This window comes from Crinia signifera, chromosome 12 (assembly GCF_055691185.1).
Source record: "Crinia signifera chromosome 12, ASM5569118v1, whole genome shotgun sequence".
Classification (NCBI taxonomy): Eukaryota; Metazoa; Chordata; class Amphibia; order Anura; family Myobatrachidae; genus Crinia; species Crinia signifera.
This window is the reverse complement of record NC_139228.1, coordinates 55242555-55260836: the sequence shown is the minus strand read 5'-3', so window position 1 is coordinate 55260836 and position 18282 is coordinate 55242555. Positions and strand designations below refer to the sequence as shown.

At 44.9% G+C, this 18282-nt stretch overlaps 1 protein-coding gene across 1 annotated transcript in view; it reads right to left on the bottom strand.

Annotated features, from left to right (window-relative positions):
• Positions 1–1587: 1587 nt before the first annotated feature.
• LOC146049699 (interferon-induced very large GTPase 1-like) overlaps positions 1588–18282 on the bottom strand; it is a 38871-nt gene continuing 22176 nt past the window's right edge. The window contains exon 2 of the mRNA XM_083166280.1: positions 1588–9014. Within this exon, the coding sequence (XP_083022406.1) occupies positions 1777–9012 (7236 nt within the window). The 5' untranslated portion in view covers positions 9013–9014 and the 3' untranslated portion in view covers positions 1588–1776. The remainder of the gene's footprint in view (positions 9015–18282) is intronic.

The window sequence follows — 18282 nt, the reverse complement described above, 5'->3', positions numbered from 1 at the left end:
TATCGTGGGCGGGGATTGGTTTGTGCGGCCGGAGCACCGTGTGCGGCTCCGGCCGCACAGATCTGAATAAGGGCCATAGAGTCTTGAAGTCAGCCAGCCACAGAACCTGTGTAATTAATATGTGTCTGGAATTAAAGGGGAAAGGTGGTAACCCTACTGGTAATGCACAAGGCTTGTTCATGTATTGTCTCTATTCACTTGTGGTTACATATTAAGTGGCCCCTACAAACATTATTTGAAAATTTGGGTGTGGATTAAAGGGTTGCTAGACTACATAGTCAATCTGTCCACACCATACGGTCAACAGTCCATAGGTCAAGTGGGACCAAAGATGGAAGGTTTTGGTCCATATGGATTAGGTCAACAGGGTCATAAGGTTGACATTTTTGTTTTAATCCTTTACCTAACCCCTCCCCCTAGTGCTCTACCCCAACCTTCTCTCCCTCCCTAACCTCCCCTCCCGCAGCCTTACTCTCCCCTTCATGTCTAACCCTAACTTCCCCTCCCACAGCCTAACCCTCCATAGTGCCTAACCCTGACCTCCCCTCCTGCAGCCTAACCCTCCCCCTTAGTGCCAAATCATCCCCTCCTGCAGCCTAACCCTCCCCCTAGTGCTCTACCCTAACCTCCCCTCCCACAGCCTAACCAGTCCCCTAGTGCTTTACCCTAACCTCCCCTCCCACAGCCTAACCCTCCCCCTAGTGCTCTACCCTAACCTCCCCTCCCACAGCCTAACCCTCCCCCTAGTGCTCTACCCTAACCTCCCCTCCTGCAGCCTAACCCTCCCCCTGGTGCTCTACCCTAACCTCCCCTCCTGCAGCCTATCCCTCCCCCTAGTGCCAAACCCTAACCTCTCATGTCAGGGAGATTGCTGCTATGCCAGGAAGTCATGAAGATTGCTACTAAGTTAGGGGGTTATCTTTAGACATTAGAAGGGGGATTAGGGTTAGGCTGCGGGGATGGGGGGTCCCATTTAGTATAGGTCAAAGGGCCTAATTCAGACTTGATCGCAGGACATATTTGTTCTTAAAATGGACAAAACCATGCTGCACTGCAGGTGGGGCAGATGAAACATGTGCAGAGAGAGTAAAGCTGGGTACACATTAATAGATATATCTACAGACAGATCGGGCAGAGTGTTCTCCATTCACACTGCCCGATCTGTCATCACAAGTGGGTGGGCGCATTTGCACGTGCTCGCCCAATAAGCTTTCAATCACCGGCGACCCCTGGTGTGGCTGTGCAAGCAGTAGGTAGATGGCCCGCACACACAGCAAGTTGCAACAATATATCTCTAGATATATCGGGCATCAGTTGTTGCAGAGCAGACGCGATATATCTGTGAACGACGACGTTCACAGATATATCACTTGTACACACTGACCGATGGTGTATTGATATATCAGCCAGTGTGTAGACACCTTTAGATTTGGGTGGGGTGTGTTCAAACTGAAATCTTAATTGCAATGTTAAAATAAAGCAGCCAGTATTTACTCTACACAGAAATAACATTTCTCTCTGCACGTTACATCTGCCCCACCTGCATTGCAGCATAGTTTTATCCATTTTGAGAACAATTTTGTCCTGCGATCAGATCTGAATTAGGCACATAGTCTAGATCAGGGGTTCTCAACTGCAATCCTGCACAGGTGAATTCATTTATTTTTGGGTCAGAAATTCTATTACATTTCTCCAGCGTTTAACGGCAATGAGAGAGTCAGATCTACATAAACCTGGACAAGTTCTGGTTTTACATTCACGCCTTTAGAAGTTAATTCAAACTTGTTCTTTCAGCTTAGCGATCACCTCCTGTTTAGTGATTTTCCCCCACTCAGCTGGAATTTCCCCTCTCTTTTCAAATTTTAACATATAGTCATTTTCCAGGTTACTTCGAAAGTGGCTCACGTACCACTTCCAGTAGGGCTGAAAGGAGGCATCTGGGGTGATGCTCCAGTTGGCATAATTGGGTCCAATTTGTCTGTAATGTTTATAAAGGATTTGAATGTTGTTGTCTAGAACCAGACAATCCATAGAGCTAACAAGGTTAGAACATATATCAAGAACAAATTCATTGGAATGGATCCACGGGATGCCAGTTATTGCCTGGGGACGATGGAAAGGTACGGAGTGGTCGCCATCGTGGCAAGGTATGGTGTTGGTACAAATAGCCCCACAGAAGGGACACTGCTCCCAGCAACCACACAGCTGTTCGACCAATATTTCATGAGGCTTCTTCTCAAAACAGTCAAAATTGGTGGTTTCCAAATCCTTTTTGAAACTTTCTACGGCAATATCCCAAGCCGTACACATAGCTTCCTGAACAAACTCAATATCTTGAATTTCTTGGTGCTCAATACCCTTCAGGTCTGCTCTTGAAAATGTCACAAGATCTTCAATCCTGTTGTAGAAGTCATCAAGCCACTCGGACATACTGCCACCCTTATTTTTGAACAATCTAATAGAGTTCTCTATACTTGAAAGTACAACTTGCTGAAAACGATTTAGCGTAATATGTAAGAAGTCCCTCAGCCTATGAGACCCTTTATTAGAACAGTAATTCACAACACATTTCTCAATAAAGGTTTTGAAATAATTTTCTGGGAAATGAAGATACTGTCTGTATTGTTCAAAGTCCTCCTGTTCGGCCAGGTCAATCAAAATGTAGGTTTCAAGCTTGGAACGATTACCACTGAAGGCTGGATAATTGCAAGTCATCTCATCCACAATTGCCAAGGCTGTTCTGGAATACAGCGCCAGATGTATTGCGTCAAGTATCTTTGAACATAGAAGGTCAGCAAATGTTTTGATTGAGGCGGCCCCCTGACAAGCAATTGTGAAACAATTAAAAAACTCTTCCCGTTTGCTCTCAAGACTAAGCACAGGATCGTTTGCTTTCCGAAAAATCTGTTGCATGGATTGAAAGATCGGCACTGCCATGCTGAAGAGGTACAGTGATACTTCGAACTTGAACGACGTGGTCAGTGTGAACTTTTTGAACATCTTTGAGGAATTTTTTATTTTATCAATCACATCATTTATTATGGAATGAAAGTATGCTTCGCTATAATCTACCCTTTCTCTTTGCTTTTTCTTAAGATACCCCATTATATCCCTAACCAGGTCATCAAACACTTTTTGAATACCCTTCCAATCAGATTCATTCAGCTGATAGGACTTAAAAAAACTTTTTTGTACTGCAACATGCTTTGATAAGTCAAGAGAAAATGACTTCCATGTATTGTAATTGCTGAGTTTGGAAGTTATACTAGGCTCATGTTTGAAATACTGATACAGTACATTCTCAGCATCTACGATAATGTTTGGTTCTTCTGCATGTGGTGCATTTCTAGTTATCTCTGCAACCCATGCTTGCCATAGGAGATTGAAATGATCCCTCAGCTCAGATTCCTGTAAACCCTCATCTTTAATGTCAAGTGCTAGCTGTTTGCTTTTTTTGAACAATTCTTCTTCATACCCAGTTTGTCTCTGCTTCACTTGGTTCTGACTCTTTAGTAAGCTTATGTGTTCTGCTCCTTGCCTTTTCGTTTCTTCTATCAGCTCATTCTGGAGATTGTTCAACCTAATTTCAATGTTGGCTTTCCACTGAATTAGTATCTCTTTGTCTATGTCTTCATTGAAAAAACTTTCAAATTCCTCCTTGACTGCGCCAAACTTTTCTTTCACCTCCTTCTCAATGTCCTTCTGGCAAAGAGAGGTCACTTCACCTTTCTTGATTCTGTTGTTCAGTTTGGCCTGGAGCTCAAGGAAGTGACGCCTCAGATCCCAAGTTAGCTGACGGTATTTGTTTTCAACTTTGCTATAAGCAGAAATTTCCAGGGTGTTTTTGAAACTAAAAACAAAGTTCTCATTTCTCAATGCTGACCAAAGGTCCTCTACACGAATGATAAATTTGGAAATGCTGAGAATGCTGTGAGGGTCTACTTCCTTAAGTATAGAATATTTCACCTTCTGTGTATCCTCACTATAGTGAGGATTAGGGGGGGCCATGGGTGGGTTCCCCTCCCATAAATGAGCAAAATACTGAATGTGATGTTTTGGATCAAATCGGATGACTTCACTGAAATACTGAATGTTACACAGCTCTAGTTCGGCTGCCAAAGCGGTCATCTTGTCCAGTTCTTTCTGGAGTTTTCTACGTCCATCCATATTCTTATCAAGAGCAGTTAAATCCCCAACATTTTGGTGAACGAAGAGGCAACTGGAGGACAGCTTCACTTGCTTCATCCTTAGATACGCCTGGACAGCAATTTGGAGAATGTCTTTGATCTCAGCAGGGTTTTCTCCGAAAACATTGATCAAGGTCATGTTGCCAACCCCAATGACAAAAGTTGCCAATTCATTATCATGATTTAATGTTAATTGACTTGATAGCTCCATGGCTCTCAAGCCTTCAGTATCAATAACCAAAATGTAGTCAAAACCAAGTTCAATTTTTAAGTCATCACAAATTTCAATAAGTTGCATAAAAGCTCCTCGGGTACATCTCCCAGCACTTACGGCAAACTGCAAGCCAAACATTGTGTTGAGTAGAGTTGATTTTCCTGAACTCTGGACTCCGAGTACAGAAAGGACAAATAACTTCTTGTCTCCTATTATCTTAATTAATTCCTGTAGCACAGCTTTTATCCATTTTAAGTGAACATAGCAAGCATCCCCGTCCATAAGTTCTATAGGATACCCAGAAAGCATCATATCAGCTGCAATTTTTGGAAGCTCATAGTAACATTCATCTGTATGATGCAAATCCTGCAGTGCTTCATACATTTGTCCAACTTCTCTCAGGACATGCTCAAGACCAAACATATAAGCATTCATCTGTACGGAGAGGTCCTCAAGTTTATCTGGTAAAGTTTTCACTAGTTCCTTGTCTTCCAGTTGCTCTGATTGAAGTTGGGTCCATAAACTATTGTACTCTTCTCGCAGCTTCAGGACATGGGAACAGGAGAGGTCATCAATGAATATTTTAAACCACTGTAAAAAGAACAGTTTTGAAGTCTTGGAAAGGGATTTAAGCTTAGTAATGAAATCCTTTATGAATTGATTTTGGCCTGCCTTTTCTAATTGCATCTGCCTTATTGACGTTTTTTCTCTCTCGATCATACTACAGTGTTGCTCAATGCTTTGATTCACCTTGTTCTGAAGACGTGTAAGCTCTTTGTCTTTTTTGCACCAGGAGTGCAAAAGGTGTCCTGAAAGGGGCAAGAGCTCGTTCTTGGATTTCATTAGGTCATTTTGTTTTAAAAGGGCCATCATTATCTGAGAATGATGTTTGCCTTCTACACACTCCTTGCTGTCTTCATCCACCAGGAACCCACATTGTCTTCCTATCATTGCACAGGCTTCAAGACTGCATGATTTGGCAGATGAAGCCAGCAAACGTCTGAGAGATTTGGTTAGTTCCTCCAGAACTTTTGCTTCGTTCTGATTTTTTAGACCAATTATCACTTGCTTGTTTTCATTGTGTACATTTACAGATGTTTCTTTGTCTGCCAGGAGTATTATTAATGGTTTTTTTGTTAACATCACTTTGCTTAAGTCAGTCATAGTTGATTGAGAGAGGAGTATTACATTTAATGAGGAAATGTTTTGTAAGAAGGCGGCTTGTGTCTTATGTTCCCGGGCATCCCCCCGAAGATTGACAAAAGCAGTGCACTTTTCAAATTGGTCAGTATCCTTTCCACTAGGGCAAAACCAGAAGATTTCAGCCATCCCATCCATCAGTATACGAGTTTTTATGCTTCCTTCACAGTTCCTATGGAAGAAGATGTCATGGCTGTGCTTACTCAACAAGTTGTTCAGAATTTGTGACTTTGAGAATGGAGAAGTCCCCAATCTGGTGAAGCAGACTACTGGAACATCAGTTTGACTGATAAGCTTTTCTTCATGTCTTCTTGTTTCAGTGTCTAAAATACTTTTTTGAATCTGTCTAAATGCCCACAGCGGCAGTTCTATTCCTGCGTCATAAGGCCTTGGTACTATTAAGGGCAGTGCAAACTGGCATGTAGACAGCTTAGTAAAAGTGTATTGTCTCATGAAATCATCTGAACAGTGATAGATGGCCATCAAGAGGTCCACAGGGTGTATAGTCTCCTTTGTTGTTGAAACGGTGTTGCTCTCTGTTTCAGAACAATACTTGAGCAAGTCCTCTATGGTTTCAAATGAGCTGGTTTCATTCTCAGGTGAACATAGATCTTCAGAGTGGCTGGTGTTACTATCGGTTTTGCAAACCAGGTATCTGAAGCGATAGTCTAATCTCATCAACATTTGCATAAACTGCAGAGGGAGATCACTCTCTTTTTCGGTTTGATTTAGTAAAGATGTGTGGACCACATGGAAGTGTCTCCTGTTCAGACCTTTAGGGAAGTGCTGATCTAGTCCTAGTCTTACCATCAGTTTGAGAACATCTTGGTTCAAACTCATTGCATCACTTTCACTGGTGATGGTCACCTGGGCTTCAGATTCGTTTGTTGGTGGTGGGTTGGTTACTTCACACACAGCTTTTATTTCTTTTGCCAGGTTTTCTGAATTTACTTTAATGCTGATTTTATAGTATCCTGATATTAAGCTTTTTAAATCCTTAAGCAAAGACTGTAAATCACTAAATCCACTGTAATTTACCAAAATATTCTGAATCTCCTCTTCAAGAGAACCTTTCATCTTTTCTAACATGAGCTGCAAAAGTTCCTTCTTCTGATCAGTGGACATTGGCCACCTCTTGTCCCCTGATGTCAATCCTGCTGCCAATATAAAAGCTTGGACTTTATAGGCTTGGAGATCTCTGAGCTTCGTATACTCTTTAAATAAAGAATTAATCTCTTCCACCATGAAGTTGACTTCCTCCCAACCAAGACGATAGCGGAAATAGTTGTCCTGCACAGTGTAACCCACACTGCTTGCAGCACAAAGCACCAGAAGTTCTTCCTCTTTTTGTTCCATGTGTCTCAAAGTTTTCAAAAAAGAACTAACATAAGATTGAATGATGACAGTGAATTTGACTTGTGCTTTTAGAGCATCGTCATCAGAGTCAAGAGTTGTACGAAGCTGTAGTAGATCCTGTTGTGCCTGGGATATAAAATTAATGAAGGTTGAAACATTAGATATATTGATTTCTTGCTCTTTCTTTGATGGATACAACAACTTATATATAGGAAAATATGAATCTACATTTTCACTTGAGTATGTGAAATCTTGAAGAAGAAGTTTCAATTGACCAACAATGAGAGATTGATCTGATTTGGTATGTTTGTAAAATTCCATAACTTTTTCTAAAAAAACTTGTAGTTCCTTATGAGGAAGGCAAACATTTAACCAAACATTGAAGTTTCCAGTCTTTTCATTAAGATACTGTCTAAACTGAATTAATTTGCTTAGCTTTTCTTGGGCTACCTCCCAAGAATGTAATCCAGAAAGAAATACATTGGCTTCATAAATGGCAGTTGAGACATTTTCCCCAATTGTCAAGCTAAGTTGTTGACTGGTGATGGCACCATAAATGTCTTTTAGATTTTGTGCTACTTGGTAAACATTTTTAAAATTGTCCTTGTGGCCAAAAAGTATTATTTCCCACACAGGAATAAGGCAAGAGCCTCGATCAATAACATTCCAGGTCTTATTGCTGGCATCAAGCCCTGATTTCCATTCCGCGAGGGAATCCACAGTCAGCGGACCTCCAGTTTTTGTCACATGGAGTTGAATATCTGTCTCAAACGTTTTCTTATTTTCTTTTTTACATGATTCTTTTGTCTCTGTTTTTGAAACATCTACACTACCAGAGGCAGACCAAAGACCAGAGTAACTTATATCCACTGCAGCATTCAATGCTTTTGAGTTCTCTTTTTTAATTTCCTCAAACATCTCTTGTTTAAATCCCTGGGAAGTAGCTGTCCACCAGAATATACCACCAAATTGAAGTGGTCCTTGAATGGCATGTGAGCCATATCGACGGAAGAAATTTTCACATCGCTCCCGTAAAATGTTTGGTTTTTCTGCCATATTACAATGTTCTTCAGGATCTTCAATGGTCTTAAGCTCATTAAGAGCTGCAGTGGAAAGACGGAGCTGTTCTTTTGTAATGTAGCAGGAGGCCTGTGGAATATAATTGTATTTGGTAGTGGAAATATAGGTACGCTCAGTGTGGGACCTTTGCTTTTGTTTTGAGAAGTTACTGGTGCTGTAGCCCAAACTGGCTTCAGCGTGAAAACCTCCAAAACCACCTTCAGCTGCAGTGGCAAAACTAAAACCCAACTTGTCCATTGACGTGTGGAATGATAACTCTGCTTCAGAAGATGAGAAGTCTTTTTGTTGAAGCACAGGGCTCTGTCTAGAGTTGGTGAGTAATATATCCTTTGGGACAGAGAGAAGCTGCTCACGTTTCTCTAGAATATCTTCCTGATACTTTGTCAAGTATATTCCTTCCAAGGCAAGACCTCCTGAGGCATTGAGAAGAATATTTTCAGCAGACAAGTTAGTAACACTGGAATGTTCGGAATCCTTCACAATCAGTCCCTTGTGCAATTTTTCCATTTGTCCCTGCAGAGGCTCCAAAGGCCAGGATGATCCATCGCACAAACTCTTGGATTTCTGTAGGGCTTCTGCTTTGGACTCTTCTTCCTTATCAAGGCAGATTTTGGTCTCCATCAACTTTTTTCTAGTTTCTTGCAAATCTTTAATGGCTTTTACTTGGTTTTCTGATTTTTGATTGGTTCGTTCTTCGTTTGTCTTCTTCAAGGAATCCTGGGGATCTGGTAAGTTGAGCAGTTTTCTGAGCGCTTCTTCTTCCCAAGGCCAATTTGCATGTTTTTTGATTGTTTTGTAATCCTTAACTCCCATGCACTGCAAGCTGTGAACATTTTTCACTCCAATGTTGCTGAAGACCTTCAGCCATTTTTGTGGATCGAGACCTGCTTCTTTAATCTTTTTGAAGAGGTCGTTTAGTGCAGAACTTTCAGGAGGCTTATCAAGGCTTTTAGACACCGGTGGTTCCTCAGCCATGACTGCAAGTAACAGAGAAAGATATATCTTACTGAAAGGCAATTTACAGTCCACAAATAACTGACTAAAAAAAAATATCAGTGTTTTGTCATTACTCTATTTCTAATGTGTCTTTTTTTCATGGATTATGAGTTACAGCTGCACTAATGGGTTCCTCTTCCCAAGATCAAAGGGTGGGGGTTTGTGGCCCTGATGCTCCCACCCGCCTGAATTTTGAAATAGTCCATCCATGAGGAGGTAAAATATTGCCTGGATTACACTGGGAAAGAGCAGTAGTATACAGTATGTGACTGGGTTACACTGGCAGAGAGCAGTAGTATATGTGCCTGGGTTACATCGGGAGAGAGCAGTAGTATATGTGCCTGGGTTACACCGGGAGAGAGCGGTAGTATATGTGCCTGGGTTACAGCAGGAGAGAGCGGTAGTATATGCGGGTGGGTTACAGTGGGATAGAGTGGTAGTATATGCACCTGGGTTACAGCAGGAGAGAGCATAAGTATATGTGTCTGGGTTACAGTGGGAGAGAGCGGTAGTATATGCGCCTGGGTTACAGTGGGAGAGAGCAGTAGTATATGCGCCTGGGTTACACCATGAAACGTCGGTAGTATATGCGCCTGGGTTACACCAGGAGAGAGCAGTAGTATTTGCTCCTGGGTTACAGCGGGAGAGAGCAGTAGTATATGTGCCTGGGTTACAGCGGGAGAAAGCGGTAGTATATGTGCCTGGGTTACAGCAGGAGAGAGAGCGGTAGTATATATGCTTGGGTTAAAGTGGGAGACAGCAGTAGTATATGCACCTGGGTTGGGAGAGAGCAGTAGAATATGTGCCTGGGTTACAGCAGGAGAGAACGGTAGTATATGTGCCTGGGTTACACCGGGAGAGAGCAGTAGTATATGCGCCGGGTTGGGAGAGCAGTAGTATATGTGCCTTGGTTACAGCAGGAGAGAGCAGTAGTATATCTGCCTGGGTTACATCGGGAGAGAGCGGTAGTATAGGTGCCTGGGTTACACCAGGAGAGAACGGTAGTATATGTGCCTGGGTTGGGAGAGAGCAGTACTATATGTGCCTGGGTTACATCGGGAGAGAGTGGTAGTATATGTGCCTGAGTTACACCGGGAGAGAGTGGTAGTATATGTGCCTGGGTTGGGAGAGAGCAGTAGTATATGTGCCTGGGTTACATTGGGAGAGAGTGGTAGTATATGTGCCTGAGTTACACCGGGAGAGAGTGGTAGTATATGTGCCTGGGTTGGGAGAGAGCAGTAGTATATGTGCCTGGGTTGCGAGAGAGCAGTAGTATATGTGCCTGGGTTACAACGGGAGAGAGTGGTAGTATATGTGCCTGAGTTACACCGGGAGAGAGTGGTAGTATATGTTCCTGGTTTGGGAGAGAGCAGTAGTATATGTGCCGGGGTTACAGCGGGAGAAAGCGGTAGTATATGTGCCTGGGTTACACCGGGAGAGAGCGGTAGTATATGTGCCTGGGTTACAGCAGGAGAGAGCGGTAGTATATGTGCCTGGGTTACAGCAGGAGAGAGAGTGGTAGTATATATGCTTGGGTTAAAGTGGGAGAGAGCAGTAGTATATGCACCTGGGTTGGGAGAGAGCAGTAGAATATGTGCCTGGGTTACAGCAGGAGAAAATGGTAGTATATGTGCCTGGGTTACACCGGGAGAGAGCAGTAGTATATGTGCCGGGTTGGGAGAGCAGTAGTATATGTGCCTCGGTTACAGCAGGAGAGAGCAGTAGTATATCTGCCTGGGTTACAGCGGGAGAGAGCGGTAGTATAGGTGCCTGGGTTACACCAGGAGAGAATGGTAGTATATGTGTCTGGGTTGGGAGAGAGCAGTAGTATATGCGCCTGGGTTGGGAGAGAGCAGTAGTATATGTGCCTGGTTTACGTTGGGAAAGAGTGGTAATATATGTGCCTGAGTTACACCGGGAGAGAGTGGTAGTATATGTGCCTGGGTTGGGAGAGAGCAGTAGTATATGTGCCTGGGTTACATTGGGAGAGAGTGGTAGTATATGTGCCTGAGTTACACCGGGAGAGAGTGGTAGTATATGTGCCTGGGTTGGGAGAGAGCAGTAGTATATGTGCCTGGGTTACATTGGGAGAGAGTGGTAGTATATGTGCCTGAGTTACACCGGGAGAGAGTGGTAGTATATGTGCCTGGGTTGGGAGAGAGCAGTAGTATATGTGCCTGGGTTACATTGGGAGAGAGTGGTAGTATATGTGCCTGAGTTACACCGGGAGAGAGTGGTAGTATATGGGCCTGGGTTGGGAGAGAGCAGTAGTATATGTGCCTGGGTTACATCGGGAGAGAGCAGTAGTATATGTGCCTGGGTTACACCGGTAGAGAGTGGTAGTATATGTGCCTGGGTTGGGAGAGAGCAGTAGTATATGTGCCTGGGTTACATTGGGAGAGAGTGGTAGTATATGTGCCTGAGTTACACCAGGAGAGAGTGGTAGTATATGTGCCTGGGTTGGGAGAGAGCAGTAGTATATGTGCCTGGGTTACATCGGGAGAGAGTGGTAGTATATGTGCCTGGTTTGGGAGAGAGCAGTAGTATATGTGCCTGGGTACAGCGCAGTAGAGGATTGTTGCAGTATTCTTTCATTAGTGTAAATTTGTTTTGTGTTCTACTTTCATAAAATATATTTGGAAACTTTTTTGTTTAATGTTAGAATTTTTTTTATAATGATATTTATTTGTTTTGTTACTTTTCCCTTTTTCTTTTAACTTGTATCTTTGGATATGAATTTTATGATACATTTTTATTTTGGAGGACCAAGCACAGGTGGCGAAAGCTGGCCAGCTTTGGTCTGGTTGATAGGTCGACCACTATTGGTAGACAGGCAATGGTTCGAAACCTGAAAAGGGTTGTCGGCCCATTGACTGGCTACCTAGACACTTTACACCTTTCACTCCTGGGGCAGTATTCAATGACGAAAATTCTCTGTGCATGGCGAGAGATTTTTTCTCTCGCCATGCACTCTCCCTGTTCCGGAGCCTCCTGCTCCCACTATTCAATGTATTTAAGACTCGCCGCCACTCGCGGCGAGTCTTAACCCCTGCAGCGGACGAGCGTCCGCGGCAGGGAGCTGACAGGGAGCCGTGGGACGGTGGCATCCAGGGAGATTAAAGTCTCCCTGGATGCCCCAGAACATATGTGGAGGGTAGGGGGCCCCCCCGGGACTCAGGCAGCACAGGCTGCCCCCCCCTATAGCCAGCGGGGGACCCAGTATTCACTGCACCCGATCGTGCATATGTAATGATCGGATGCAGTGAATATATGAATATCTAATGAGCGGCTCGAGCGCTCCGGCCTGGAATCCCCGGTTAGTCAAACCTGCAAAAGGACAACACGAGAGCCGGGCACGTCTGAGGGGTAGATGTATGAAGCAGTGATAAGGGAGGAGAAGTGATAATGTGCCTGGAACTTTATCACCAGCTAATCATCTCCTGACTGTTAGGATACAGGCTGGGTTTTAAAAGGAACAGTTAGGAGCTGATTGGCCGGTGATAAAGTTCCAGGCACTTTATCCCTTCCCCTCCCTTATCACTGCTTCATACATCTACCCCTCAGTTCCATATCATTATTTTATACTAGTTACCAGCATGTAACAGTAATGTCAGGGCAGGCGGCTGTCGCGTCCGTACGGAGCAATTTTTGGAATGATTTGTTGGGTACCAACGAGTGGCCGCAGGGAAACACAACACCTGAATACCCCCCTTAGAGTGAAGGAGCAGCATGGTTGCCCTTTTATTGTACAAGATAAAGGACAACCACTGTCCGGGTTGTGGAATTCATCCCCGAAAGAAACCTCTTCCACAAACATTCATAAATACCAGTCATGCTGGCGCCTGGTTGCCGTCCAAGACCTCTGACTCATGTAACATCTGTCCTTGTTGGCTTTTAATTTGAAGCTTGGGTATATGTAAGAGAAATGTGTTGTATACTGTATATACAATAATACCAGTCATGTGACCTGGGGCGGCTATCTGTTGTAGTCCGCACATTCTCTCGCCCTTAGTCCGCTCACATGAGTATACAATAGGTGTCCCTATAGGGGTAAGATTGGGCTGGAGCATTGTTGTGCCCGACCATAATCACCACCATCACCCTGATTCATATCATCATGACATCACTCTCCGCTATATGATGTCACAAATCATGTCACGGCAGCGGATTGGGGCAGGGCTGAAACTGAGCCTTATAATGATTTCTAACTCTTTATACCCCTCCGGGGGTGTCCTGAAGTGGGCAAAGCTTCTCTGATGAGGTCGGGTGTACAAAAGCATTCTTGCCATAGGGACATTGCCACTTCTGCTGCTTAAAGCTGCTAATGCCATATTAGATTGGCGGGTCATTGTGTCCTTGTCGTTACGTGTGGTATAAATGGTCGACAGTGTCTAGGTCGATAGTCATTAGGTCTACCACTATATGGTCGATGTTGACACCTAAAAAATGGTCTACGGTAACAAAAATCTCAACACAAGTAAATAGCCCCCCAGTGTGTGTGCCCCCCTCCTGCCCTCCCTCACGCTTGCCCCCTTACCCGCTTGCTTAGTACTGCCCTCTACTCACAGTGCAATATGGGCCTTATTTCTTACCATGTTCTGTAGAGGAGCACGGTCTTTAGATATAATGGAGTCCATCGTATTTGGGTTACTGTGCAGGGCAGTTTTTGATTAACTAAAGTGGGGGTCATTGTGCTTGTTTAATTAGTGTGTGTGTGTGTGTTCTCCTGTGGGGACTTGATGGTGTGCCTTGGCATTTTGTCCGTTATTCTGGTTGACTCACTCGGATGTAAATTTGCATTCTTGCGAGTCACCCTAACCCCGCCTTGCGAATGGTTAGCCGGCGCCACGAATGGATGTTTACATGAACCTCCATTCGCATGCCAGTGGGAACTTTCCCCACCCAGAGTTTTCATGGGAAAGCCTAACATATGCTAGTGGCCCAGCCTGTCACCACACGCCCCTCTCCACTCCCCGCTCACAAGTCTGGGTGCCTGCAACCGGCGAATAGACTTTTTGCAGAGTTCGCATGCACCCAGCGTATACACATGCGCAGCAATGCTGCTGCGTATGTGCAAAACATCAGTCCCGTGCGAACAAGTGGTCGCTGCAAACAAACCAGAATAAGGGCCTTTGTGTGTGTGTGTTTTCCTGTGGGGACTTGGTGTGCCTTGGCAATTTGAGAATCTTGTCTGTGCGCTGCGAGTTAAAAAAGGTTGAAAATCCCTAATCTAATGCTGGGTACACACCAGAAAGATTTGGGATCAATTCCCCCAATTTCGATGTGATTTTGACCGATTGTATATAACAATGTATGAATTGGGCATGTTTTCAATGGGATTGTGATCCGATGCGCATCATTTGGTCACTTTGGAGATTTCACCTGCTGCACTAAAAATGTGTCCATCTACATTGGATTGGGTACAAATCATGAACAGATTATCTGCGGTTCGTGTGCTCCAACAGATTGTGCAACTATCATATGCTGGGTACACAGCAGCACGATGCTGATGGAGCCGCCGACCGGCACAGAAAAAGCCCCTGATGTGATCGCGATCCGATTGCAACCCGCACCCACTTCAATGGTCGTTTCTGAGATCCTATCTGCTGTAGGTAGGATCTCAGAAAAGACCTAACGACCCGCGGGACCGCGCATCGGAATCGCATCAAAAGTGCAGCGAAATGGCCCAAAACATGGACGATTTACATACAATCGGTCGAGATTGTATCTCAATTGGCTCGTTTTGGGTCATATCGTCCTGGTATGTACCCCACAATATGATTTCAAGGAAATTATTACACAATCACGGTTCTTCTGGTGTGTAGAAACTCTGACTCAAAATGGCACCATTTTAGACTGACAAATAGGGGGAAATTTACCAATATGAAAAACCTAGTTTTTCATATTGGTATTTCCCCTCCGACTGCATACGACTGTTTAAGTCGTATGCAAAGTCGTGTTCCGGAGGGGAAATTACAAAGCAGTCAGATAGGACTGCTTTGTAACCCTCCGATGGTGTAATGATTCGTATTAGCGGCACATATATACGGCCGCTAATACGAATTCGTACAGGCAGTCTGCACGGATCAGTCAGATCCGTGCAGGCTGCAAGGTGTAAAAAAAAAATAGAAAAATTAAATAAATAAATAAAAAAAACAGCGTGGGGTCCCCCCCACAGCTGTAACCAGCACCAGGCTGAAGGAGCCGGGGCCGGTAATTAAAAATCAGGGAACCCGACAAATAGGGGTTCCCCGATTTTTAACAACCAGCCCCAGGTCCGGGGCTGGTTCCCAAAATACGGGGGACAAAATGACTAGGGGTCCCCCGTATTTTAAGAACCAGCCCCAGGCCAAACCAGCCAGCAGGGTAATGCCACAGCCGGGGGACACTTATGATATAAGGTCCCGCGGCCAAAACATTAACCCCCTGACCAGTCAGCCTGGCCAGGGGCCCTGGGGGAGTGGGGACCCCCCCAATGAAGGGGTCCCCCCCCTCCAGGACTTACCTGACCAGGCTGAAGCCTGGTACTGTCCCCGATGCCCCTGGGCGGTGGGCATCGGGCTGATAGTGGTGTAAAAAATAGATTAAACTATTGTTTTTTACTGTGGCACTACAAGTGCCAGCAAGCCTCCCCAGCAAGCTGGGACTTGGAGAACCACAAGTCCCAGCCTGCTGGGCATTAAAGGGCCCGCTGGCACTTGTAGTTCCACAGTTAAAAAAATAGTACACAAAACACACTGACACACGTTTAAAATAAAACTTTAATACATACAAAGCCCACACATACTAATACTTACCTATCTTCTTTCCGTAGGTAGCCCTGGTCCTGTGTCGTCTTCTGCTCCTGTGTCGTCTTCTGCCTCCATGTCGACGTCGCTGTCCATGTCGGCGATGGCGTCCCCATCCGGATCCGACAAAATCCATGTGGAAGCTGTGGAAGGAAACCATACTCACCTGTCCCAGCGCGACGTAGTCCAGGTAAGGGTCTTGGCAAAAAAACAAACCGACACGCGAATCCAGCCGGACAGCAGGGAGCCGCACGGTGTTTGTGTACATCGTGCGGCTCCGCCTCCCGAATGCCGCTATTGGCCGCCTTGCGGCCAATCAGGAGCCGCTAGGCCGCAAGGCGGCCAATAGCGGCATTCGGGAGGCGGAGCCGCACGATGTACACAAACACCGTGCGGCTCCCTGCTGTTCAGCTGGATTCGCGTGTCGGTTTGTTTTTTTGCCAAGACCCTTACCTGGACTACGTCGCGCTGGGACAGGTGAGTATGGTTTTCTTCCACAGCTTCCACATGGATTTCGTCGGATCCGGACGGGGACGCCATCGCCGATATGGACAGCGACGTCGACATGGAGGCAGAAGACGACACAGGAGCAGAAGACGACACAGGACCAGGGCTACCTACGGAAAGAAGATAGGTAAGTATTAGTATGTGTGGGCTTTGTATGTATTAAAGTTTTATTTTAAACGTGTGTCAGTGTGTTTTGTGTACTATTTTTTTAACTGTGGAACTACAAGTGCCAGCGTGCCCTTTAATGCCCAGCAGGCTGGGACTTGTGGTTCTCCAAGTCCCAGCTTGCTGGGGAGGCTTGCTGGCACTTGTAGTGCCACAGTAAAAAACAATAGTTTAATCTTTTTTTTACACCACTATCAGCTCGATGCCCACCGCCCAGGGGCATTGGGGACAGTACCAGGCTTCAGCCTGGTCAGGTAAGTCCTGGAGGGGGGGGGACCCCTTCTTTGGGGGGGTCCCCACTCCCCCAGGGCAAATGGCCAGGCTGACCGGTCAGGGGGTTAATGTTTTGGCCGCGGGACCTTATATCATAAGTGTCCCCCGGCTGTGGCATTACCCTGCTGGCTGGTTTGGCCTGGGGCTGGTTCTTAAGATACGGGGGACCCTTAGTCATTTTGTCCCCCGTATTTTGGGAACCAGCCCCGGACCTGAAGCCTGGGGCTGGTTGTTAAAAATCGGGGAACCCCTATTTGTCGGGTTCCCTGATTTTTAATTACCGGCCCCGGCTCCTTCAGCCTGGTGCTGGTTACGGCTGTGGGGGGGACCCCACGCTGGTTTTTTTATTTATTTATTTAATATTTCTATTTTTTTTACACTGAAGCCTGCACGGATCTGACTGATCCGTGCAGGCTTAAAGCAAATACGACAGGGAAGGCAAGGTGTATTTTCCTGTCGTATTTGCGTTGGTGTTTTACACCACTTAGCAGCCGTATTATCAGTACGGCTGCTTAGTACATCAGGAACCACCATTCTTTTGAATGGTGATTTCTGTCGTATTCTATCGATGGTGTAGACATTCATATTTGTAAATACAAATACGAATGTTCCATCTTTAGGACTACGAATTGTTGTATTTTTGGGATTGTAAATCCCGAAAATACAAATTCGTAAAAAAAAAGGTGTATTTCTCCCTACGAATACACCTTTTTTCTACGAATCCATTTTGGTAAATGTCCCCCATAATGTGGACAGTGGTTATTCTGGATGATTCGCAAGGCTGTGAATTTGCAGCCTTGCGAGTCCACCAAACCCTGCTGCCTGGAGAACTATCTACCCACAGTGCCGCCACTAGAAATTTTGGGGCCTGGGACTGACCTACAGTCAGTTATGGCCTAACATCACTTATGATAAGTACATGTGTATAAACTCAAAAAAGGTCATAATATGTTCCTTTAGTAAGGTTATGAATCCTGCGGTCAAAGTTCTTTAGTCGGTGGGTAGGTACATTATATCCAAGTGGACGACTTTTTACTGTTCCAGTGAAGCGATGATTTAGTCAAAATATGTGGAAAAACATAAATAACAATTGTGTAAAACTTTCATTGTGGATACCTTGTTAGAAGTGAAAATGAATAAATCAATCAATCGCTGAAAATTTAATCGATGTTCTCTAGCAGCGTACCTCACTCACTGCTAGAGGAGGGACGGGAGAATGCATAGAGCAGAGGTTCTCAACCTCGGTCCTCAGGACCTACCAACAGTTCACGTTTTCCAGGGCACCCGGCAGGTGCATTCATTACTGACTGACACATTTTAAAAGATCCACAGGTGGAGCTAATTATGTCACCTGTGATTCTGTGTGGAGACCTGGAAAACTTGAACTGTTGGGGGGTCCTGGGGACCGAGGTTGAAAACCACTGGCATAGAGGTATCTTTTTGATGAAACGGTGGAAAAAAAAGGGAGGCGTACTTTTTTATGGTTTCTTTGATTTAATCATACATGTATAGAGGC